General features: G+C 42.3%; 1 protein-coding gene across 3 annotated transcripts; it reads left to right on the forward strand.

Moving 5' to 3' along the window:
* Positions 1-583: 583 nt before the first annotated feature.
* On the forward strand, positions 584-23,007 carry pdzrn4 (PDZ domain containing ring finger 4). Of its 3 annotated transcripts, none has more exons than XM_058077677.2 (12): positions 584-712; positions 1,532-1,671; positions 5,555-5,732; positions 5,825-6,020; positions 16,136-16,359; positions 16,434-16,536; positions 18,337-18,435; positions 18,784-18,846; positions 19,487-19,588; positions 20,255-20,356; positions 20,437-21,429; positions 21,499-23,007. In XM_058077677.2, the coding sequence occupies exons 4-12, from the start codon at positions 5,952-5,954 to the stop codon at positions 22,069-22,071; spliced, it is 2,328 nt and encodes a 775-aa protein (XP_057933660.2). In that variant the 5' UTR covers positions 584-712; positions 1,532-1,671; positions 5,555-5,732; positions 5,825-5,951; the 3' UTR covers positions 22,072-23,007. The 3 variants fall into 3 exon arrangements, with proteins under 3 accessions (XP_057933660.2, XP_057933664.2, XP_057933659.2); XM_058077681.2 differs by having other exon boundaries at positions 5,581-5,732; XM_058077676.2 differs by having other exon boundaries at positions 5,630-5,732.
* Positions 23,008-25,084: the final 2,077 nt, after the last annotated feature.

The raw sequence follows: 25,084 nt of genomic DNA on the forward strand, positions 1-25,084 counted from the left end.
GCACACAAGTGCCACACTGCACGCTTTAATCTGATATTTATTACGTCTCATGAAAAAGCAAACCAACCTTATGACTTTTCTCTGTATGTAAATGTAAATGTGACATATTTATGTGTTTTGCGGAGGAGGGCAGGTGGAAAACATTTATTAATTACAACATGCGCTACCTCATAAATGTCCTGCTAGCTTGTTTATTTGAACAGTAAAAGCCGAATAAAGCCACGTGCGGTCACGTGATGAATAATACAAATGTGCACGCGCAATTATAAGCACGTTGTTTGACTCGTGCCTCAAAATGAGCTTCCGGTGTGCCTAATGTATTGTCCCATTACACGCAGGTCGAGGTGACCCCATGCTTCATTTGACCCCGCGTGACACCCACTTTATGACCTGTGACACTTATTGAAAGGAAACAAAGCAGGAACATAAATCCATATTAGCTAGCTGGCAGGCTATAATTGGAGCTGGGGTTATTTATTATTATTGAAGGAATGACATGCATTGGAACAAATAGCTCTCGTGCCTCGCGCACGAGCAAGACCTTGAATGGAAACAGTAGATATGAGCAGTTTCTTCTTTTTTGCCTCTTACCTTTGTGTGTTTACGCCGATCTTACGCCATTTAGTGGACTGGAGTGGTAACGACAATTGATGGCGAATTATGGAGAACTCGAAACGAGAAAACCTCTGCAAAGCGTCATACTTCTCCCACCGTAAATATGAGTCCTACATTTATTTTATATACATATTTAGATTTACATATTTAAATAACCGTGAAAACACACTTCAATGACGTAAAGAATGCTAACAATGCGAACGTGCTAACACCTAGCATAATAGCGCTAAGTGTCTGTATTAAGTGGCCACCTCTCGTGCAGGTGTACTTAATGAAGTAATACCCAATAGTAGTACCTAATGCCAGTGTGTACTGTATGTACGTGCGCTACTATGATGCTGCACACATCATTAGAGCGTGTCTTCGCCGTATGGAAGCTCTTTCATTGACAGATTTCCTCTTTTGGAGCTCGTCTGTCATGTTGCCATGACAACGTATGTCCAAAAAAGTGTGTGCGTGTTGGGTGGGGTGGGACCCGCCTGCTATGACAAGTCCAATCATATTTGACAGCCTCATGTGTCCATTAATTCACATTTAAGTGGTATGGGGATGGATGTCATAAAAAAACATTGTTTAAGTTTGGATTCGGCTTTGGGAATTAGCTTTGCTGCAAGGTTAAAGGTCAAGGAATGATGGGGTTGGCGTTGTGTGTGTGTGTGTGTGTGTGAGAGATATTCTTAACAGTCCTCATTAACACCGTAAGGACATACACCATCTGATCCTTTTGACCTGTGGGGTCATCATGCAGCAAAGCATCTGTGTAGAGGCTGGCCAAATAAAAACAGTATTTTACGACAACACTTTCGCTTTCATTTAAAAAAAAAAAGTGACCGTTTCTGCCTGTTTGTTCTTGTCAGCAAAGCACTCCCTGTTGTTTAAACATCTAAATGGTATCCCTTTTTTTTGCACTGTACAGCCTTCAGGGGACTACTAAATGTTTTTATTAGCCACTTTAGCCTCAGCAGCAGGGAGCCTGAAGCCCCGCCCACCCAATCAAGCAATCAATCATCTTTATCTGCGCTATCAAGAGGGAAGCACCAAATATCTGCAGCTGTCGTAAGTATTTTAAACATTAGTTCAGTGCTGATGTGATGCAAATGAAACAGGGGCTTAATGGAGCATTATTTGTCATGATTTAGCTTGTTAATATACGTTTGCAATACGTTGTATTGATGGCTGTTGATTGTCATGTTGCATGCATATCTAGGCAAGCAACAAATGGTGGCGTTGAAATGATTTTTTATTGTATTTGGTGTGGCTGGAAATGACACAGAAAAGAAGCAAAGACTGGAAGAGCAACAACGACATAATCAGTAGGTTTTATTTTATTTATCAAAATATATATAAATCAGTAAAAATATTTTTTACAATTACTTAAAGTATTGAATGAAATCATTGGAGTGTTGATGCGCTCTGATGACCAAATATGTTTGATCTTATATTGTAAAATATAGGACACAGCGGTGCTCATCCTCCATGCAGTGCAATCAGGATTAGAAAGGCAGCTGGAAGCAGGAAGTGAGACGACACAGCGGTCCTTACTTAGAGCTCGTTGGCGTATGACTAATCTTACGGCCTCTGACCTCAGCGCCAGTTCTTCTAGTCTGTGGGCGCTTCTTTATCTCAGGTTGTAGGCTGCCTGAAACATGAAAGAAAATGAAGGATGTGTCTAATTGTATTATAGCAATGGATCGATTAGTTGGGTCTGCAAAATGTTTTGTCACCTATAAAGCCAGGGAAGGTGAGCCCATCTGCCTTTCAAGTCTGAGGTTAAGTCTTTGTGTCAAAGTGTGCTGAAGCCCCCCCGCCTTCCTCTATAATCCTATTAATCACCTGGACAATGGAGGAACAGCTGACTTGGCCTTCTTCTTGAGAACATCAATGTGCTGTGATGGCTTTAACATGGAGATGGTTTTACAATCGCGTGCGTTTCAACCCTGACCGTGTGTCACAGTAAAAGGCAAATGTCTTCAAAGATGCAGCCTTCCCCTCACCCTGCCTTTAGGTGGAGCTTCATTTGGTTCAATAGCAGCGTTGTTTGTACCTTGTACTATGTAAACACAAGTGGTTCTGACATGGAGCCTTGTGGTATGCCACACAGTGTCTCCATGTCAGCTTAAAAATGATATAAAAAATGCAAAAATGGACCTAAGTGTCTGTGAAGGCATCTTTTCCAGGCCGAAAATATGCAGAAATGACCTCCACAATGCATATTTTGTCATTTTGTGTCCAGGCGAGCATGTTGTGTTTATGTTGTTTTTGTGTTTTTCAGACAAAAAAAATGTCATGATCGCCTTTGTTTACGTAGAATGCACATTTTTGATAACAAATGATGATTTTTTCTTGTAAGGAGTCCATAATGAATAGTTTCAGTACGGTAATTTCCCCTCTCTGTCTTTAGCTCTGTGCAGTAAATAGCGCTCTAATTGTGTTTTTAGCCAGATGAATGGCTCACGGTGGTAAATAATGTATGGTTAGCGGATAGCGAGGAGCCCCAGGCTCTTCTCACAACATTGGCTTTGAGCAGAATCTCCATATGACAACTAGGACATCTTTAGCAGCTAAATGCGGGATGCATACTTTAAAAAAAAATGGATTGTTTAATTTTTTTAAGGGACAGGTGGCAGCCTTACTGGTGCCAATTTTATGGGCTGACGGAGAGGATGCCTAGAGGCACGTCTGACCGTTAGGAGTCCTAGGGGGAGACCCAGAACATGCCGAAGAGACTATGTCTCTCAACCGAAGAATGGCCGAAGAATGTCGTTTATTAAGTCTAATAAGTCGTTTATTGTATCTTTCAGGGTTTGGAACCACTTGGTCTTAGAAAAGGGAAATAAACGTGACCACAACGCTGGTCAGAGATCCACTTTTTGTTCGAATCTGGAGCAAAAATGTTAGTCACAACCATGGTACGCATACACCTCCCCATACCTGTCAGCATTTCTGGAAAATATGGGAGTTTCACAAGGAAAACAGATACGACCCCGACCTCCCGAGGCCAATTTTTCGTCAATCACGTCCGTGAAAGACCTCATGGAAACTCTGTGTTGCAGGTTGCCTTTGAAGTGCAACACCCTGCAGCAAGCAAACTATATTTGGTTAACCTTTGACAGACGCACATTAGCATCAAATTTGAACTTTCCGGCGCAGACCTTGAACACCTCACGAGACGGCTTTTAAATGACACGCATGCACAGGGTGATAAAACAGCAGAGATGATGATCGGTCATAAATGAGCACCTTTACAATTTTTATGTTCCGCCTCCTGTGAAAATGAGCTCAGTGGAGTGCATGTTCTCAACTTTTGCAAAAATTCATTAGGCGGTGATGTCACCTTTCGCGGTGACCTCATCTACAGGGAAAAATGGTTAAGTGTTATCTAGGGGGCTGTATCTGGTCATGCCCCGACGCCCTTGACTGGACCGCTATGGTCCTTGTAGCTGCATGACTGGTGATAAGGAGGATGACGCATCTGCGTTGGCCTCCTTCTCGTCTTCTCGGGGGTGACAGCTATTCGTCATGCTAGATGCTAGTTTGCTGGGAGTTCCCTCGCCCGACGTTCATAGCAAACATAAATCAAGCTAGTGGCCTTTTTAGCGCCATAAAAAGGGGACGTTGTTTTCACCAGCGTTTCTTTTACTGGTAGAAACATCTTCGTACCAAGCACCCGTCCTGGAAGGAAAGCATAGTTTGTTTGTTTTTTTTTGGATGAATCTTGACCCCACAAAAATCACAGCATTCTTTTTTTTGTGGGAAAATCTACCTTGCTCACGGTGCAACCGAAAATAACACAACAAGTAACATGTGCACACAATACAGTAATACAGCATTCATTCATTCATTCATTACCGCTTATCCTCACGAGGGTAGCAGGGGGTGCTGGAGCCTATCCCAGCTGTCTTCGGGAAAGAGGCGGGGTACACCTTGGACTGGTGGCCAGCCAATCACAGGGCACATATAGACAAACAACCATTCACACTCACATTCATACCAATTTGGAGTCGCTAATTAACCTAGCATGTTTTTGGAATGTGGGAGGAAACCGGAGTACCCGGAGAAAACCCACGCATGCACGGGGAGACCGTGCAAACTCCACACAGATATGGCCGAGGGTGGAATTGAACCCTGGTCTCCTCACTGTGAGGTCTGCACACTAACCACTCGATCACCGTGCAAACCCGTTTCAGTATGTGTTGACTCATAATACACTCTAAATGTGCCCCAGTCCAGCAGCTGGGATAGGCTCCAGCATACCCGCGACCCTAGAGAGGGTATCATGAAGAACAAAATCACAATGCAATGGTAGAATTCCACAAAACAACCATGTACTATATGTTTCTCTCCTTCTCATCACAACCGATTGTGTATTTATACTTGTATATGCCATCATGATACGTACATTGCAATATTGATATTTGATGCTACATCGGGATACTGATACTTTGATCTACTGATGTAATCAATACACCAGTATTACTGTATATTCCTATGTTCTCATATGCATATTTGTTGTCCCCCATATGCACCCTTATGGTATTCATTGTATTATTAATTACTATCATTTATTCACATGTTTTTCTGAAAATATAGGCCACAAATGGTTGGGGTGAATTCACTGTCCCCGTCTCCCCACCGCTGAAGCTAAATTGAAGCCAATCAATAGGAGTCTGTGTTTCTTCCTGTGTAGTCAGTGCCCTTGTCAAAGTGTCCATCCCGCATCCATGTGTGGCACCACTGTTGTGCAAAGTGCGGGAGAGGCCATCTGTTTGAACGGGATTGACATTGATTCCCATGCCAATGTGTGCGCACTTGATTAACACTTGTTATAGTCAATTCGCTAACAAAGAGATGGCACAACAACAACAAATACAGATGGACTTACACCTCGCATTCTGAACCCCACCCTCCTCTCTTCCTCCCGCCCCCCTTTTCTTCTGAGAACCAATGAGGATGCTGCTCACTCAGGAAGCCCACCCGGAGCATGTTGTGTGTGTGTGTGTGTGTGTGTGTGTAGGCAGCCTGCCACAGGAGGAGGTGTGTCTGCCTGTGCCAAAAGTGTGGGTGCGAGCAAGAGTGTCCTCACACTGAAGAGGAGGAGGCATGCAACTGGAAGTCAGGTGCTTTTATCATCCCTACACACACACACTAAACATCACTAAAGAGAGTGGTCACATGTGTGTGTGTGTGTGTGTGTCTGCGTGCACAACAGAGCAAAGGAGATCCTCTGAGGGTACACGGATGCGAGAGAGAAGGGGGGGGCGAGGACGAGGAGAAGGAGCGCGGGGAGGAAAGCATCGCACTCCGACGGACGGCGCTGCGTCTCCCTGGCAACCAGAATGGGCTGCAATTTGTGCACCTTGCAGAAACGGGAAGAGCACTACAAGCTGCTGTATGAGATTGCCCAGGTGAGCCATGCACAAACTTTTGGAATCGGATACATAATATCACGTTCTAGCGTAACATAGACTATATATAATGATGGGAATTTACGACAAAAATTGTGTTTTGGCCTTTCGTCCACACGGAAATGTCATTTTTGTTGTCTTAAGGACATTGACGTTTGGGAAACTTCACTGTGTTGACTAATGGCGGCACACAGTCAGGTGTTCTTGCTATTCCAGGCTTCTGATTGGCCAAAATGTGCTTTTTATATGGAGAAAAATAGTGTCTCTCAGCTGTTTGTAGGGCTAGTTATTAGAAATATATGACATATTAAGCCATAACAGCAACATAAAGTATGCATAAAGTAATAGTAAATATGAGACTTTGTAGCAGTAATGTACAAAGCGGTGTTGATGACCCAATTAAAACTGAGGTTGCCATCCCAGGCTTCTGATTGGCCCAAATGCACTTTAAAAACATGTGAATGTGCTTTTTTTATGGTGGACTTGAGAGGATGGAAATCAAACAGAAGAGTCTCACAGCCTGAGAGTGTGCAGCTAGTTATTTCTACACTCAATCTTGTCTGCAAAAGTTGGACCTTTTGGGCTTGTGGGTATGTTTTGCACCTTGGTATTGTCCGTAAGCGCTGAAAAGGACTGAGGTTTGGATGTGTTGGTGAGAGAGATAGTGGTAGTACAGTGTGACTCTCACAATGGGAGCCATACGCTGTATTGCTGAGCGTGGCAAACACGTGCTTTAGTACAGTGAAGGACGAGTACACTTCATTCATCATTTAGCGTCTTACACTGTGACAGAGCAGCAATGGGATACGTTGGCATGAGGATGGAGTTCCTTTTTTTTGGTTTTAATACATCATCCCCAAAAATCCTGCCTTGACAATGACATAGTGAGCATCACAATAGGAGACAATTGCTTTCTTTATGCTTGTTAATGACGCTGAGTTGAATGTGCAATGGTTAAACCGCTGTGGGATTCAAAGATGCAAATGCAAAACAATGCAGCATAATTAGAAGAATCTTGCATTGTAGCATTTCAGCCTCGCATGGTGACTATATTTCTGGCGTATATCCAGAATTCTAAATGGCTTGAAATTCAAATTTTGCAGCTTCACTCAATCACGGCTTTTCAAAAATCTATTAATAAATCATGCTGTTTTGTGGTATGTTATTAAGTCGTTCAATTCCAGCCTCCCCTCCAGTATTGGCCATTTTAGATCGCTCTTTTAAGGCACATAGAATATTGTGTTTTAGGGCTATATAAACACAAAAGAAAGATTAGACTATTGTCTTGCATCAGAAAAAATAAGTTTGGTTCTAACTTTTTCTGTTATTTAGTAATCAGCAGTAGAACATAGGTAAGTTTCAGGAAAATATCAGTTCTCAACAAAAAAGGGAGGAAAAACAGCCTTGTGAAAATCATAACTTTCACTTAGACACAAACATGAACCATTGTAGACAAATTTCCCTTCAATGTGTAACCTTCTGTACGCTCCACTCCTCCATACTTTCCCACTTCCTGCTTGCCGTGGAGGGTGTTAAAACACGGGAAAGATGCACCTCGTGGCCAACCTTTTTTTTTGCCTTTGGCGCAAAAAAACATAAATAGGTCATTGGGATCTGATGTTGGGGTCTGAAAAAATATATAAAATATATATAAATACATAAAAAATATGTATTATAAAATGTATGTATGTAATGTATGTATATAAAAATATATAAATACATCTTTGGGAGCAAATGAGTCAATAAAAAACATAAAAATGGCTAAATTACCTAAAATAACTCACTTCCTCTACGCCAGCTCCCCCAGCACCAAAGCACAAGACTTATTGTGAGTGTAAAAGGTGATTATAGGGGTGTTATTTCATATCTAGAGGGCTCTAATAATGTTAAAAAAGCATATTTAGAAGATTGCAAACAGATTTTCTATACTTATCTAAACTACACAGACTGTTTTTGTTGCACAGAAGGCAATTCCATAACTTGTAAATATAGCATGCTGACACAAGAATCTAGTGGGCGACTCCACAAATATGGCCGATATGCCACAATGCGCTTCACAAATGTGGTCAACCTGCGAAGTTAACCATGTTATATCATATTATGTGCTAATATTGCACCCCCTAGTGGCTGGGAGGGTGGTATTTCAGACGTTACAGTACTGACGTCTGTAAACTTTACTGTAGCAATGCAGCAAATTGTGTCTTTTTCTTGGCGCTGCAAGAGTGATAAAGACGGGAAAAATAGACAAGAGTTCATCATCTCGTGTCAGCAATAAAGTGGGTCACCGCCAGTTTGTCCTCCAACTCGAGGCTGATGAGGGACTCCTCAGTCGTCCCCCGCCACTTTCATCATTCCACTTCTGAATCTTCTCCGTACTCGCTTTCTCCCGCTGTGCGTGTTTTGTACTGTTGCGTTTCCACGGATACCACCTGCTTGGAATAATATAGGATGAAAAGCTGATGGATGATGGGGATTTTACTCGCGTCTTTTGCTTTTCTCAGACTCATTTACGATTACATCAGAAGGGCTGGAAAGATGAAGACAAATATATTTTACTGTCCTACTGCACGTTGCTAGGCGGATTTAGTTAAGTTTTATGACAAACCAAACAGACACAGATCTCTTAGCAGCTAATTTCAAAGGACCTTGCCTTAAATTGACAATAAGGGACAGGGAGGGTTGGCAGGAACTTTGGGTTTTCCACTTTCATCACGACTTTTTCATATTTAAATATAAGAAAAAACAATTTTTGCTCACACACTACAAAACTGCAGAGAGTAAAGTGTGCTAAATTGGGTCATTGCTAGCGTATTTGCATCCTCCAGGGGAAGACACTTTAGCCACATGTCCAGCTTGTTAGACAGCACAACAGGGGCTTGGATGGAGACCCTCCAGTCCAGTCTGGTCCAGTCCACACACAGCCGGCTCCTCCATATGGGCCATGACATCATCCACCTCAGACCCCCCCCCCCTTTTGTTGAGAAAGCCTTGAAGAAGGCGACCTTTTCTATTTTCGTGTTTTATGTTTCAAGCGTAACAAGTTGTCCTGTCCATCCGACCTTTTCACCTGCGACTGTAATTGCACCTGACAAGCCGCTCGCTTTCTATCTCTTACAAGCACTCTCTGATTCCATAGGTGGCCGTTTTGATTGCCTGTCAGAAAAGAAAAAATGCATCATATATTTGAAATTTATGTTTGGAAGGATGGAAGTTTTACTCCACCAGCCAACAAACCTCCTGTGTTGGCTTGATAAGCCCACAATGAGAGCCCTCTCTTCGGGTCGCCGCACCCCCCCCCCCACACACACCCTCTGTCTTCCATGCATATTTGCACAATAAAGATGCTTGTTAGCCTTTTTATTTTTACGACTGTGTAAAAATGTCATCTTAGCTGACAAGGCCACTTATCAGTTGTTATCAGCTTTGACCAATTAGCCTGGCTGAGATAATAGGATCGGAAGAATGAAGAATAGATCCCATCCCTTATCAACCGGTTCCATTATTCTTACACTTTGCTGTAACACCGCCTCCTAGAAGCAGGCGTCTCCATATGTGATGTTGGTATGACTGGAAGCCACAATACCCCAATAATAAGAATAATAATAATAGTAATGCATGTTGTATGTGTGCAAGATGCATTATCTATGTTTTATTACATTCTTATTATTTTATTGTTATATAAAATCACAACCCAAAGGAGACATTTATGGACATTTTCCCATTTCTTCCAGTCAGACAGCAAGAAATTGGTATAATTTCAAGCATTTAATCCAAATTCAAGTCCTTTTCACATCCATAAAACGCAACACTATGCAATACTGCAACCAAAGTGTCAACCAAAGCGTATGAAAGCCACAGCGAGCATGTGAGGGTCCAGGTGGTCTGAGTGGGAGATGAGGTTACTGCATGGTGTTGGATTCCCACTTAACCAAACTGGGCTTTAGAAGTCAATTAGGCCCACAGCCTGAGTCTGCCATCGAGTCCTGTTACAGATAGAATAACACAGAACCATCTGCATAGACGGGCAGGCGGATGGGGGGGTATGATTACATTCAGCATATAACACACTTGTGCCCTCAGGGTTGCGGCGTTAGATGGTTCAAGTGGTGTGGACGTGTGCAAATAGATTGGATCTTCCCCCGTGGAGCCTTTTAACAATGCCCTTATGTGTGAACATGATATTTTAATTACATTTTCAAGTCCAAATTAGCTTAAAAGAATATTTTTTGTGTGTTCCCACTAACAAAAGATGTCAACAGCAATAAAATAGTAGAATTGTACTGTAGCGACTCTCTGCTGATTGGTCGGCCCAGGAATGGAATGAAAAATAAGACAAATTTCGATTATTTTTTCTTGATGCAGCACTTTTAGTAAAAGTAGTAGTTTTTTCTTTCCTACCAAAGGGCAAACTTCATATGATATGAATAATGCTAATCAGCTTGATGCTTCCAGTTAGAATAAACATGCATCACTTTGAATTTAATTAAAAAATTAAAAAAAAAAAAGTTTGATCATGATAGTCGTGGAAAAAATATTACACTCCAGGCTTTAATTTTATGCAACGAGAGCAGCTGCATAAATCTTTTATTTTCTTGCTCACTCCAGGAAAACGTTGCACTTTCCAAACCGTGGTGTATTCAGCTAATTATGCATCTACAGTGTGACCCTTTTAGTTTTTGCCATCAGCCAAAATCATCAGAAAAATTTGGATTCAAAGAGTGCAAACAATACATTTTGGGGCTATTTTGGTTGTAAATTGGGGCTCATTAAAACTCTTAAAGTGCTTTTGTGTTTTGGGGATTATTTATGCTTAAAACGGGGGATACTAAATGACATGTTAATGTATGTTCTAGAAGCGTAACACATAACCGCGATGTGAACTCTACCATCTGGGTGAATAATGGGGGTCTGGTCAGTGACCCCCAGCAGCCAAATTCTACCTCAGAGCAGCTATTGTGTGTTATTTTATTTTATTTAGGAGATGAATGGTGATCTAATGACCCTGATGTGCATTATGCCAGATCCCAATGAGAAATATGTTATCTTACTCCTCGCCCTGTCACGGCACAACAACCTAGGCTCACAGCCCCCCCTCCCTTTTTGAAAAAAAGCAGGCTAATTAACACGCTGGCAAAACGGCTCGCAAAGCTCGATGCTCACTAATTGTTATTTGCTTGGCAGGATGTTTGAGGGTAATGAATGTCTTGCGGCTGCAGTTTGTCACAAGGCGTGCCCTCCGTGGCATAGCCTATTAGTTCAGCAACAGACACCTCAGGCATGCTGAAACATACGAGGGCATTTGTCATTTTATTTGTCATTTTATTTGTCGTTTTATGTGCTTTGGGTATGATGCAGTGCACATATAAATAGTAGACTGGCCTAGTTGCGATTGCCTTACAAAGGGACATTTGTCTTGTTATTTATAGTGTACAAAAAGGCTGGGAAATACACATCAATGGATATATTTTTTTAAAAAGACTACTTTTCAATAAAGGTGATTTAAAGTGGATAAACAAACCTAGTTGTAATACAAGAAAGCCCATAGACAATGGAAATGCATACATAGAGACAATCAATGGAGATGGCCTGTTTACTTCCTGTTGTGACAGCCCATCGAGGCAGCAAAGTCATTCCATTCTCTGCTGATTGCTGCCTGCAGTGAAATCTATTACACCTACATTGTTATATTTCAATTCCACGTCTTGTAAAACTAAAACAGCACCACACATCCTACTCACTTGCTCTTTTGATGCCCCGTCCAGGCAGCAATGGTATGATGATGGTATTATTTTGGTTGCTAGATGCTGAAACATTGCTAAGAATTTATATTTTTAAACTGTTGAAATGGGAAACTTATCAGATTTTTATTGATTTAGCTATGGTTTTTTTTATGTAATTCATACAGTGGTCCCTTGTATATAAAGCAGTGGTGAATTGTTAAATGAAACTCCGCAATATAAGATTCAAAGTTGATCAATAGAAAATATTTTCATAGATAAAGCGTAGGACTAGAGCACTCTACACATGAAATAACCTCCCTATAATCCCCTTTTAAACACCTAGTATTCATTGTTTACATCACATTGCAACGCTTGTGCTGCAGGAAATCGAGAGCTAAAGCGAGCTAGCTAGCTGGTTAGCCTCAAATGTACCACTTCCACACAGGATGCGAGGATATTTTTATTTTATTTTCACTCTATCATGTCGGCCGTGCCATGGCTGACGTCATGCAGTGTTAAGGTAATGGCTCAATGTTTTGTGTCATTACCCCCACCTAGTGACCAAAATACTACACATCACTTATTATTTTATTCATTCATTTCAATGTTTTACTAATAATAGATCACAAAAGGCCGATCATTTATGAATTAATTTATGAAAAAAATGCAATATGGTGAGGCAGCGATAAAACCGCTAGCGATTATGTATTTAATTTTGCATTTAATAATATAAACATAAAAGTAAAATATAAAAATAAAATATATTATATTTCATATATATGAAAATAATATATAGAGACTAATAATATATTATTATTATAATATATATTCTTCTTCTTTCAAATATTTTTCTCCCATATGGCTCTACCTCCATAGAACAAAAGAAAAACAGTGTTTCTTTTTCAAAGGCATACACTTTTTGAAGATTGTTGGCGACCATGTTGGCGAATTCCAGGCTAGCATCAAGCGGCTGCAAAACATCAAAGTCCGTCTCTCTCAAGGACGCTTGAGCATTTCAGATGCGTCATAATGAAGAGCAGCATAACCAGTTGAAGGACAAGCCTGTGTCCTCTGTTGTTGCTATGAAACATAGAAACTTTAAAAATGCATTAAGGAAGTCTGCCGGTGACTTTTGCAACCGTTACGCTCCTTAATCCATGCTTCATGCTGCACTTGCTGTAGAACTAATTGCCTGTTGGCAAAACCAGTCAAAGACAATCATTACAACCGGAGTTTGCAGACAAGATGTCCAAACTCCTTGAACTTGTGTTTGACATTCGGAAGCAGCCACCGTTAGCGCCACTGCCTGCTGTCTGTGTGATTTGCATTTTGGCTAATTGCCTCTCATTTAAGGCCTTGTCACTTTGATTAATTGGTGCAACGGAGGAATGTAAAACCACACTGTATTCTGATTGGAGGCACAAGAGCAAGGATTTTAATTTGTATCCGTTTAAGAAGAGTAAAGTAGTTTAGTTGAATGTGTCATACCAATTGCTACTACTAGAGGTAGCAGCGAGTCATCTGATCTGAACTTATTTTAGGAACAAACCTATTTATGACCAATTTATTTCACCTATTTATTCAACATCTACTCATTTACATACCAATTTATTTCAACTGCTCAACCTAATTTTTATTCGTTTCATGACCAATGTGCAGTGGAACTTCGGTTCTTGTAATGAATTTGTTCCAAAACATCTTTCTTTGACCTAATGGTGGGTTATTTAGCAATTTCACTCAATAAAATATGATCAATGTGTTTCATCAACATCTTGCATCTGAGCAATACAATCATTGGGGTACTGCAATGACGTCAGCCACCACCCAGCCTCTGGTGGACAGAGATTAAAACTCATATTGACACGTTTCTATATTTATTAGGTATAAGTTAAGTTGCAGTGTGATGAGTTTGCTTTGAAAGATCAGTCAGACTATTTTATTGAGTAATAATCTATGAAAATTTTCGGTTGACAAGCTTTTTGTGGGTTTTTTCATAGCTCCTGTCAAATAAAGCGCTGCATGGTCTTTCTGACCTTGACACATACACCGGAATTTCGGATATTTTTAAAAAATCTATTTATCTATTTCAAAACCACTGCTTACGGCAAATGTTATTTTTATTTCATGACACTGTAGAACGTTGAAAAGCACCATGATTTCCATCTATCTCATTCACGTTTTGATTACAGGCATACAGCAGTCAAAGTCATTCGTATTTCCTGAGGCACACGCCCCCAACCCCCCCAGACGCATCAACAGCATCACGCTGTCGTCTTCTACTGCAGGCAAAGGGGTCAATGCTATCCACTCCAACCTGTCACTCAAGACTCTTCATGCCGTCAGACACTTTTCTTATTGAAATGAGACATTTATGACTGCTTGAATAGTCTCAAAAGATGGCTGAGAAATGAGATGGAGCAGATTGTCAGAAGCATACTGCCACCTGCGCTTCCTTCACAAAACGCCAATTTCCTTCAATGGAATAACAATGGGTGGAAGTGAATTCCACAACAGTTGGGATCTGACGGGAGGATGAATGACAGCAGCATTATCAGTGCAGTTAATGCAGCAAGCATGTTTTAAGTCTTGTGTCGTGTGTTTTTTATTGCTAACAATGCCGTCCTATCTGTCAGATGTGGCGATCAGGCCGCACGCTTTCCATCATGCGCTTATCTTGGCGCAGCAAACACAGAAATAAACGTCATCGCTTATCTGCCGATTCCTCTTTGTATTAAAAAATGGCAACTGCAAGATAAAAACCTTGTGACACATCTGAAAGGGGACATATTGGAGGCCTTAGGCTGACCTTCACCATGCTACTTTCAACCACAGTTTGAAGACGGCCATTTCGGAGGCCCTCGTGGTCAGTGATGTGTTTAATTCGTAGGTTACGTTCTGTTTACTTTGTTTTGACAGCCCATCTATGCAGCAAAATAATTAAATTTTCGCAAAATCAATTTACACCAACATTGCTATGTTTGAATTCTCAGTGTTGTAAAAATAGTCCACATTCCCGGTTTACTTCCTGTTCTGACAGCCCGTCTAGGCAGCAATGTTATTGTTTTTGTTGATGATTGCTGCCTATAGTGACGACCTTTATACCTACATTGCTATATCTTCTCAGTGTTGTAAAAGATGTCACGCACCACACTCGCAAGTTTGACAGCCCGTCTAGGCAGCAAGGTTATCATTATTGTTGCAGGTTGCTGCCTATAGTGAAGACTTTTATACCTACATTGCTATATTTTCCTAGAAGTGTTTGGCAACAATTCCTGCACCACACTAACAGGTTTGACAGCCCGTCTAGGCAGCAATGTTATCGTTATTGTTGCAGGTTATTGCCTATAGTGACGACCTTTATACCGACATTGCTATATCTTCTTCTAAGTGTTGTAAAAGATGTCCTGCACCACACTCGCAGGTTTGACAGCCCGTCTAGGCAGCAATGTTATCGTTATTGTTGCAGGTTACTGCTTATAGGGAAGACTTTTATACCTACATTGCTATATTTTCTTAGAAGTGTTTGGCAACACGTCCTGCATCCCACTAACAGGTTTGACAGCCCGTCTAGGCAGCAAGGTTATCGTTATTGTTGCAGGTTACTGCCTTTCGTGAAGACTTTTATGACTACATTGCTATATTTTCTTAGAAGTGTTCGGCAACACGTCCTGCATCACACTAACAGGTTTGACAGCCCATCTAGGCAGCGATGTTAATCTTTTTGTTGAAGATTGCTGCCTACTGTAAAGAATATCAAGCTTCTGTGTTCACCGCCCTTGCTGTTTACTTCCTTAGGTTATTTGTTGCATGCCATAAGTATGATGGTAGATTATCACCTCACGAAAGAATATACAGATGATCTTTTATAGCTCTGTCGGAATAGATAAAGTGTATATTTGTGGTTTCATTTAAAGTGTCCCCTGTTTATTTTATGCTCTGATTTGCGGTTTAACTCGCTCCTTAATTCAGCGTACGCGATGAACAACATGTGTGCAAATCAAATTATCCCCCCCGCTCTTCATCACACCTGCTAGCTATTAATCAACCCACAGTTAGCTCATCACCATGCAGCACCACACTAATTCATCCATGTGGGCCAAATTCTAACTTTTTATGCCCAGAATGAGGTTGTGATGGATATACGACTTGTAGCTCAGGGTCTTCATGGGGAAGTAGGGTAACTGGTTTAAATGAAGTGTCAGTGCATGAGTGAATAAATGCGTATGGGCTGTTTAGACGTTTACATTCAGGTTAGTTGACAGGAGTCACTCAGTTTTCCCCTCCTGCTTACATAATGACCACCAATATACGTGTGCCTCCTGCTGCTATTACTCATATGATAGGCCCACTGTGCTTAATTAGGGAGCTGAAGAATAAATGGTCTTCCTCCCGCAGGTAAACGGTCGTAACTTCTCCAAGGTGGAGCAGGATGAGCCCATTGTGGTCCAGGTTATACGGCCCAGCGGAGCCGTGGCGTCAATGGCGGAGGAGGACGAGGCGTGCGTGACAGATGTGTGCACGCAAACGGACATCACCTTCGAGCACATCATGGCGCTGGCCAAGCTCCGGCCTGCGACGCCGCCCGTCCCTGACATCTGTCCCTTCCTTTTGTCTGACAGGTGGCAGATTTTGGGGGGTATTTTGCTATTTTTTTTTACATCAATTAAATTCATTTTGTGTGATTTTTCTGTAGCTGTCATTCCATCCACACAATGGAGCACGAGTTTTATGAATGTCCCGAGTACCTGTCCACCACGCCAGCTGAGGTGGAGAGGACTGAAGAGTATGTTTATGAGGTATGTTTATGTTTACACCTCCTTTTTCCGATACTTATTGCCTTTGATGAATATAATATACCAAGAGTCTAGCATGTGTGGAGTGTATCAAATGCATTACAGTCCACCAGTAGACAGCAGACCCACAGCAGACCCACAGCAGACCTGTAGGCGATTGTCTGTGACAGTGATAAGCCAGTGTGAGTGTTCTCCACTGGTTTAATGGCCACCTCCTGGTTCAGTGAACTGCATTGTGGGTCATTAGGGCTCCTCCGCTGCTGCCAGATGAGGCCCCTAACTTGCTGTACGATACGCATGCGGGGGTTCATATAACAGAACAAGGTTACACACAATCTGAATCAAGCTTCCTGACTTCGCTCTGTGCAGCCATCCGCATCTAACTGAAACATGATTGACAGATTACTGGCTGTGCTGATATTTACCAAGTTCGAGTGTTTAAGTGGCGTTCAACACCATTGTAGGGAAAGGGCTGAAAAAGCATACAACAAAATAAGTAACTTTTTAACCTTTTTTGTCATATTAAAAGTGTCAAACATGAGATGTTTTAATTTAGAACTAATGCATTTATGACAATGCTGAATTTCCATTATTGTTTGGCTTGGCTGGTGACATATATCAAATATCCTCTGCTCTTTTTCATATAAATTTAGCCTCATCGGTGTTATTAAAAAATTGAAAATGCTGTGTATTTGTCAGAAGATCCATACATACACAAGATGGCAGCACAAGTTTTGTTGGTATTATTTAGTTCATATCGGATCTGGTTTAACATCTTATACTCGACAAGAGCTACTAGATATTGGATTTCGTTTTTATTTGCAATCTTGGACTCGTCACTGAGAGCTCCACTGTACCAGAGTCTACACACGACCTCGCTGGGCCGAAGTACTTGCAAGTAGCATCAAGAACAACGTTGAGACTTTTTGACTTCAACGTCATAGTTTTTAAACCGAGATACGATTTAACAGTTGAATAACAGACAATGCTATTAAGCTAGCTGACCGCAATATTTATCTGAGTGTCTTCGTCTTGTTCTTTGAGATAGAAAACGTGGCAAACCATTAACATCAATTACATAGACCATCAGTAATTCTAATAATATAATAATTCTAATAAAAGACATGGAGAAAGGGTTCAATTAAATACGTGAGCCTCTAATGAACTAAACCATTAGCATTGCCATTACCGATACCAATCAGGGGTAAATTGAAATAGATTACTATTAAGATCAATAAATGAGGCAGAATTCATCTTTTGGTTTGTAAATCCTGTGCACAGTTCTGCAAAAAGACATGATTGTTTACATAAATCCTATAGGAGCTAAAATGAACATCTCCACACCCACTGACGTTTGTGTGTGTGTGTGTCATCATGCAGTGCAGAAACAATGAACATGGATTCTTTTCAATTACATCATAATAGAAATGTTAAGTGCCAATTAGGCGGTAATGTGGTGAGCAGATGTTTCCAGCAAAATGCCACACGCGTGCTGTGATGTCGCTTTTATACGTTAGCGGCAGCTGCTAAATGAGATACTTGCCATTTGCTATTCCAATGACAAAATGAGATTTTGGTGATTCAAACACCAACGTGCCACAAATCACGGCCAATTTAGCTTCTTTACTATTTTTTCGTATGGATCCGGCGAGTGCGTTTAGCTGGTACTTGGCTGTCTTGTTCAAATCAAGCAGTCTCATAAAGCAGCACACTTTAGGGCTTGTACGTGGTTATCAGCATCTGCAACAGCTCTAGTGTTGAAGGTCATTTTTACGCTACACACTAACTTGGTTTCTCCAACAGGAAGTGGAGTTGTGCAGGCAGAACAGCCAGGAGAAGCTGGGCCTGACGTTGTGCTACAGGACTGACGAGGAGGAGGACACAGCCATTTATGTAAGCCAGGTAAGGGCCTTTTCACAAACAATTCTGAATAATGCAAACGCAATTCACATTCGGAAGTATTCTTAGGGGGGGGGGCTTGGGAAAACATGTACCTGTTTTTATTTTGGTGTCTTTGATGGAATGCAAATGTAGCTCATTAAAATGTATGAGTACAAGTCCCACATTAGGAATAAAGATTTCTGTGTGTGGTTTGTTTAGAAAATGATTATTAATGATCTGTTGCGTGTATGCTCTTGTAGTAAACAACCCAAATCCAATAGTAGCGACACAAAGAGCTTCACGGTGTTGCATTCATGCTCCTGTCTAAAGTTACGGTTTTGTTTTGAGCAATTTGTTGTTTTGTCACAGGTGGAGCCAAACAGTTTAGCAGCGAGAGACGGCCGCATTAAAAACGGAGATCGTATTCTCCAGGTAAGCCGTACAGCATATTTCACATATGTAAATGCTGGATTGACTTTTTTTTTGGAAGACTGCGGCGCTTCTGGAGTGAGTACATGTATATTTAATTACCACATTTTTACCAGGGAAAAGAAAGTCTTTGGGCACAGCTCCAGAAGGTACTAAATCATCTCTGGCATCACTCTTTGTCTTTGTGTTTAGCTTCTTATCCAGAGGAGAGTCACCACTATTTGCGGATTAAACCTCTTTAATGCACATTCTGCCACAAATAGAATAGTCAACAATGTGGACTCTACTACTTTTGAAGCCAAGTGCTTATATTTTTGGGTGCAGAGACCCAGTATAACAATCCATTATAGTGTACAAACAAACAAAGATGGATTCTCCGGCTGTAGTGCTCCTGTTTCTGTGAAGGATCATGGTCCTCCTGGCCCCATTATCTCCTTATGGCAGCCCCCATTACTCCAGAGAAAAAAAGATGAACACCACCTGTCAAAGAAGAGTTAATTGTGTGGCGAGTAAAGACCCCAGAGAGGTCTGACCATAAGGAACATGCCCAAAGATGGAGAAGGTGAAAGCGTGGAAGGATAGCCAAGAGATGTTGTTCTTGGGAAACCAACATGGTAAACATTATTTTGACTTTTGTGTGCAGATAAATGGCTGTGCGGTGCAAGATAGAGAGAAGGCCGTTTCCTTGTTGTCGGCAGAAGATGCAAACAACATCGTCCTGCTGGTGACGAGGCCGGAAACGCAGGTATACATATGCTGTACAAATACTTTCATTTGCTGAGTGTGATGCTTCTGGGATGGAACTCAGCACCTTCAAATCCGAGGTCTTGGTTCTCAGTAAAAAAAAAGGTGAGGTCTAGCCCCCAGGTGGAGAAGTTCAAGAATCTCGGGGTCTTGTTCACAAGCGAGGGAAGTTTAGCGCATGAGGTTAGTGCAGCGTCTGCAGTCATGCGGTCCTCGTAACGGGCCGTCATGGTGAAGAGAGCTGAGCCGGAGGGCAAAACTCTCAATTTACTGGTTGATTTATATTCCCACACTCACCGATAGTCGTTCGCTGGGTTGTGACCGAAAGAACGAGGCGGCTGATACAAGTGGGGGAAAAATGAGTTTCCTCCTTAGGCTGGCTGGACTCATCCTAAGAGATAGGGAAGAGCTTGGTCATTTGGGAGGCGTTCAGAGTCAACAGGAGCCAGTTGAGGTGGCTCGGACCTTTTGGATAACATAAGATATGCCTTTATTAGTCCCACAAGGGACTGGTGAGGTGCTCCGGGCTTGCCCAGTTTGGGAGGGGTTGGCCGCAGACTCGGAAGTCTGGACTTTGCTACTGAGACTACTGAGACTAATTGGAAGAAAATGGATGGATGGACAAGCATTATCTTAGCATGTTTCAGATGATATTTTTGGTTTTCAGCTTGAAGATGATGTGTGGCTTGATGATGAGCAACAGGAACTTGTGGAGGAACTGAAGCTCCTGGAGGAGAGGGAGGGGGGTCTGAACTTGAGGCAAGATGAGGTAACCAGAGAAACAAAGTTGATGAGATTTTGGGAAGATTTGGAAGGGCTAACTTGCTTGTTTTCTTCGCTATCCACAAGGTCAAAGAAGAAAGGACAACCGACACGTCCAACAGTCAAGACAAAGACAGCGGGTTTGGGTGCAGCACAGACAGTCCGGACCACCAACCGTTACTGGCCAGATTCTATAGGAGGAGTCCAGCCCAGTGCTTGAGGGACCAATGGCGAGCCCAGCACCCACACACAAAACGAGGTTCTGTCAGATCGCAGGAGCCCAAAAGCCAAGGTCGAGAAGGGCTAGTGAATATTCACGGTGGTGGAAGCGGGATCTTAGGTTTGGAGAACCACTTCCAGCAACTCCTGGAGCTCAAGTGCCAAATCCGGAATGGCGTCGAGTGTGGCGTGTACTCCATACGCCACAGCATCGAGTGTAGCCTCACAGAAAGGGACAGAGATGAGGATCTCGAAGAGGGGGAAGGAATGGAGCAGGAGTTGAGGATGTTAAATGAGGAGCTGCGCAGCATTGAGTTGGAGTGTCAGAACATCATGCAAGCCCATCAGCTCCGCCAGTCACAACAGATGAGCTCCTCATCCTCAGCAGGTCGAAGGCTCAAGGATGAGCACAAGAGCCACAGCAGGCTTGCTGACATACATGAACATCCAGAAGGTGATAAGATCCGAGAAAAGGACAGCTCCAGTGCCTACAACACGGCGGAGAGCTCACGATCCACTCCGCTAGGTAAGGAGCGATCTCCTGAGCACTCCCTGCAGAGATGCATCAGCATCACGAACCAGAAGAACCTCCAGATGGCCTCATCCACAACCTCCAGCCCCGTCCTCGTCCCCAAGCCTCAGGGATCAGCCAGCCAAGGTGGGCAACCGGATCCTTGCACCCTTTTCTCCAGCAGCCCGGACCAGAGTAACCCTTCTCGATCAGAATCCGACCCGGCACTGCCTGCGGACGACGAGAGGTGCGACAAAAGGGGTAGAACCAAAGATCCAAAGAGAAAAGCACCGTTTGCCTCATACCAAACCACCCCTTACCAAGGGTCACTTGGATCCCACCAACTTCAGGTTGGTATAAGGAAGATGGTAACACAACAACAGTTGGTACTGTACTAATTTGTACTTTATTTGTTGTAGAGCTACATGCAACTGCTACAACAGCACTCTTCCCTGGAATACTCCCAGAGCCAGCTGAGTCTTCTCAGTGTCTGCGGAGATCCACTAAACCGGATTGGGCGACCCGGGGAACCTCGCCTGGAGTGGAAAGTAAAAGTCCGGAATGACGGGTCTCGATATGTAGCCCGGAGACCCGCCCGTGACCGCATCCTGAGAGAGCGAGCGCTACGAATCCGAGAGGAACGCAGTGGCGGGATGACCACGGATGACGACGCAATGAGTGAGATGAAGATGGGCCGCTACTGGAGCAAAGAGGAGAGGAAGCAGCATCTGGCTCGAGCGAGGGAGCAAAGAAAGAGGAGGGAGTTCATGCAGAAGAGTCGCTTCGAGTGCCTCAAGGAGGGTCCGGCTTATGGAGCAGACGGCCGCAAGGAGATAAACATCTTGGAGTTGAGTCAGAAGAAGATGATGAAGAAGCGGAACAAAAAGATTCTGGACAATTGGATGACCATTCAGGAGCTGATGAGTCACGGCGCACGAGTGCCAGAGGGCTCCAAAGTCCATAACGCCTTCTTATCTGTTACAACCGTTTAGGAGTTGTTGACAGCGCACTTTTTCACATCATATTTGCTGAAAACATGTAGCATTTCTTCACTTGAAGACTCTCTTTGCAATGGCAACATTTGACCGTGTTTTACATCCGTTTTTCACTGGAGCGAAGTTTGTCCAAATCCCATGATCGTACACTCTATGCTATGTATTGTGACTCCATCGAAAGCCTCATTCAAGGCAGTTTTTGATACCAGGAGAAAGTACACTATTTTTCACACTTTGTAATCTCGCTACTAAACTTTTTGTACGGACTTTTTTTTTTTTTTTACACTGAATGTTGTGTAAATATAAAACAAAACTGTGGCGGTCAAACATGACACGATTTGATTGTACCATCGCTACGCACCAGGCCAACATGGAGACCAGGATATTTATTATTGACATGTTAATCCAATTGGCATTAACTGTAAAAAAAAACAAAAAAACAATAATATTTCTGTAATGAATTCATGTGTCATTTATTTCAATGTTCAATACTCATATTTATATTTGTTACTATTATTTCTATTTATTGTGAATTATCATTCTGATGATGTAGCCACTCATGGAACAATTTAACATCATTAAATGTCTCACATTTGCAGCCTTATAACTCAAAATCACCTTCTGTATTGATTTTCAGGGGCATTTGGGTCATGACTTTTGTGATGCGACACGCAAATATGCTATTATTTCTAAATGGCTCGCATTAGTAAATGATAGTTTTTGGTTAGTGAACCCTAAAAATAAGTGGCAGTTGCTTGATGACTTTTACATTTTCAACTTACTTGCGGTTTTGTTGTTTTCCTTCCCAGAACGAGTTTTTATTCTAAAAAAAAAAAAAGTCTTATCACATTTGCATACTGAGCAAGGCCGTGCAATCAGTAGAACTGTAAAACATAATGCCTGTTTGAGGGTGATTATAACGCCTGATCATTGCTAACTGAACACATGGGAGCTTCGCTAATTGCGGCACCTGATATCCATATTATTGCCTGCAGGAAATCAGACGGTATTTTTTTTATGTTTACAAATCATAATCATGTCGCCAGATTCATGCATTAACCGTGGTTGTACTGTATATGAAAGGGGAGGAGGGGGGGATGTGTGTCCATTTAGCGCTCGGAGGCATGCGCACTAATCTATACTTCCATTTCCAAGCATCAAGGAGACGGTGGGGAAGTCTGCTCATCATCTGTCAATCTGTTGTCTACAGCCCAGTGAGCTGAGGAATTAATGAGACACATCAGAGTGGCGCCTTTGTGCAACACTTTAAATCAACTACACTCCTACCCCCCAAACCCCCCCATCCTGTACATCATGCAAGGACTGAGGGACAACTCTGTGCAGTTTGACTGATTAATCCCAGCCACACGATCCCAGATAATCAAATGTGTTGATGAATGCATAGCTTCATTCTAACACATTAGGGCTTCAACACCAGGCCGCCATTGACGCACACTGTAGATATGAATATGTGAAATCCATCTTCTCATTTAAAAGTGCTATACATGCGCCTCATTCATATTCCAGCAGCACGTCAGACCGATGAAAACATGGCGACATCCCGGTGCTCTTTTAATGTGACGATGCCTTTGAAGCAGCGACTGAGTGAGTGGGAAGACGTCAGGTGATCTGGGGATGTCGGATGCAAAAAGGCGGTACACTGTGTACAGTATCTTTAATTTGTAGTAAAATATCAATGTACTTATTCCAAATGAAAGCCTCTCCTTTTGTACTTGTATTCAGTATTCTGATACTAACATGCTGTTGTTCTTACTCTGCCCTTCTTCCCCACTCCATTTGAAAGAAGAATAAATAAACCGGAGAGGCTAACGCGGTGTTTGCACTTGCACAAATTATGCCTCCGCATGTGGTGTGGCACTACGTGTTATTTATTTATTGATTTACGAGTTTACGTACTGTTTATGCATAAATTACACACGCTATTCATGACCCGTAATGGTGGCAAGAAATGTTTACATCCAGTGCATGTTGTTCCCACATGGGTATGCATTGTCACTGTCATGCCTTCTTCTTCTTCTTTTGCTTTAATGGCGGCTTGCAACCATGACTTAAAAGAAGGTGCACTGTCATGCCTGCCACCTCACCCTGCCTGATCCTGCACAGGTGCTCCTCATCCACTCTGATTACCTGCTGCCTGTTTGGACCATCTGGTTCCTCCTGTGAGTTTGTTGTATGCTCACTTCAAGTCCTGGGCCCCGTTTCACGAAGCAGGTTTAGTGAAAACTCGGAGTATGTTAACCCTGAAATGAGGGAAACTCTGAGTTTTCCGTTTCAAAAAGGGAGGTAAGTCAAACCAGAGACAGAGGAGTAACTCCAGCCTGTTTCACAGAGAGAGGTAACTTAACCTCGGTGTCAGTTACTATGGCAACAGACTCAGGTTTTCTTCAATGAACCTCGAGTTTCTTTCTGTCTCCGCCCTCTTACGCTACACACGGTGTGATTCATTCATTGTCGCGCGTGTTTAAAGGCAGTTTGGTCGTTTTTCTTCAAGGTGTGCTGTGTGTCGCATTGTTTTTTGAACCATGGCATGTCCGTTTGTAGAAGACCCTGTAGACCAGAGGTAGGGAACCTATGGCTCGGGAGCCAGGTAGGGCTCTTTTGATGACTGTATCTGGCTCTCAAGCATTTCTTACCACAATAAAAATGTATTTTTGCTAACATTTTAAAGTAAACATCACAGAAATGACTGTTAAAAATAATATTAAAAATCAACAACTTTCTTATGCATTTTAATTTGTCCATCTATTTTCTACTGCAATACGGCCGACCATATCTATCTTTCCTGATATTTTCCAGGTCAAACACCAAAACTCGATTATTACTGTGTAATGCTGTAGTCTACCTCGGTCATTGAGATGTCAAAAAAACATGTAAATGTAAACTTTCCTCCTTTAGTCAAATAGCTAAAGCTGCAGAACCAAGCCTTCTGACGAAGATGGCCAAAAGAATGAAATACGTCTACGGAGTACGGTGCAAAACTATGCAGCAG

The sequence above is a fragment of the Doryrhamphus excisus genome, linkage group LG2 (genome assembly GCF_037039965.1).
Source record: "Doryrhamphus excisus strain RoL-2023G ecotype Guam linkage group LG2, RoL_Dexc_Guam_v1.1, whole genome shotgun sequence".
Lineage (NCBI taxonomy): Eukaryota > Metazoa > Chordata > Actinopteri > Syngnathiformes > Syngnathidae > Doryrhamphus > Doryrhamphus excisus.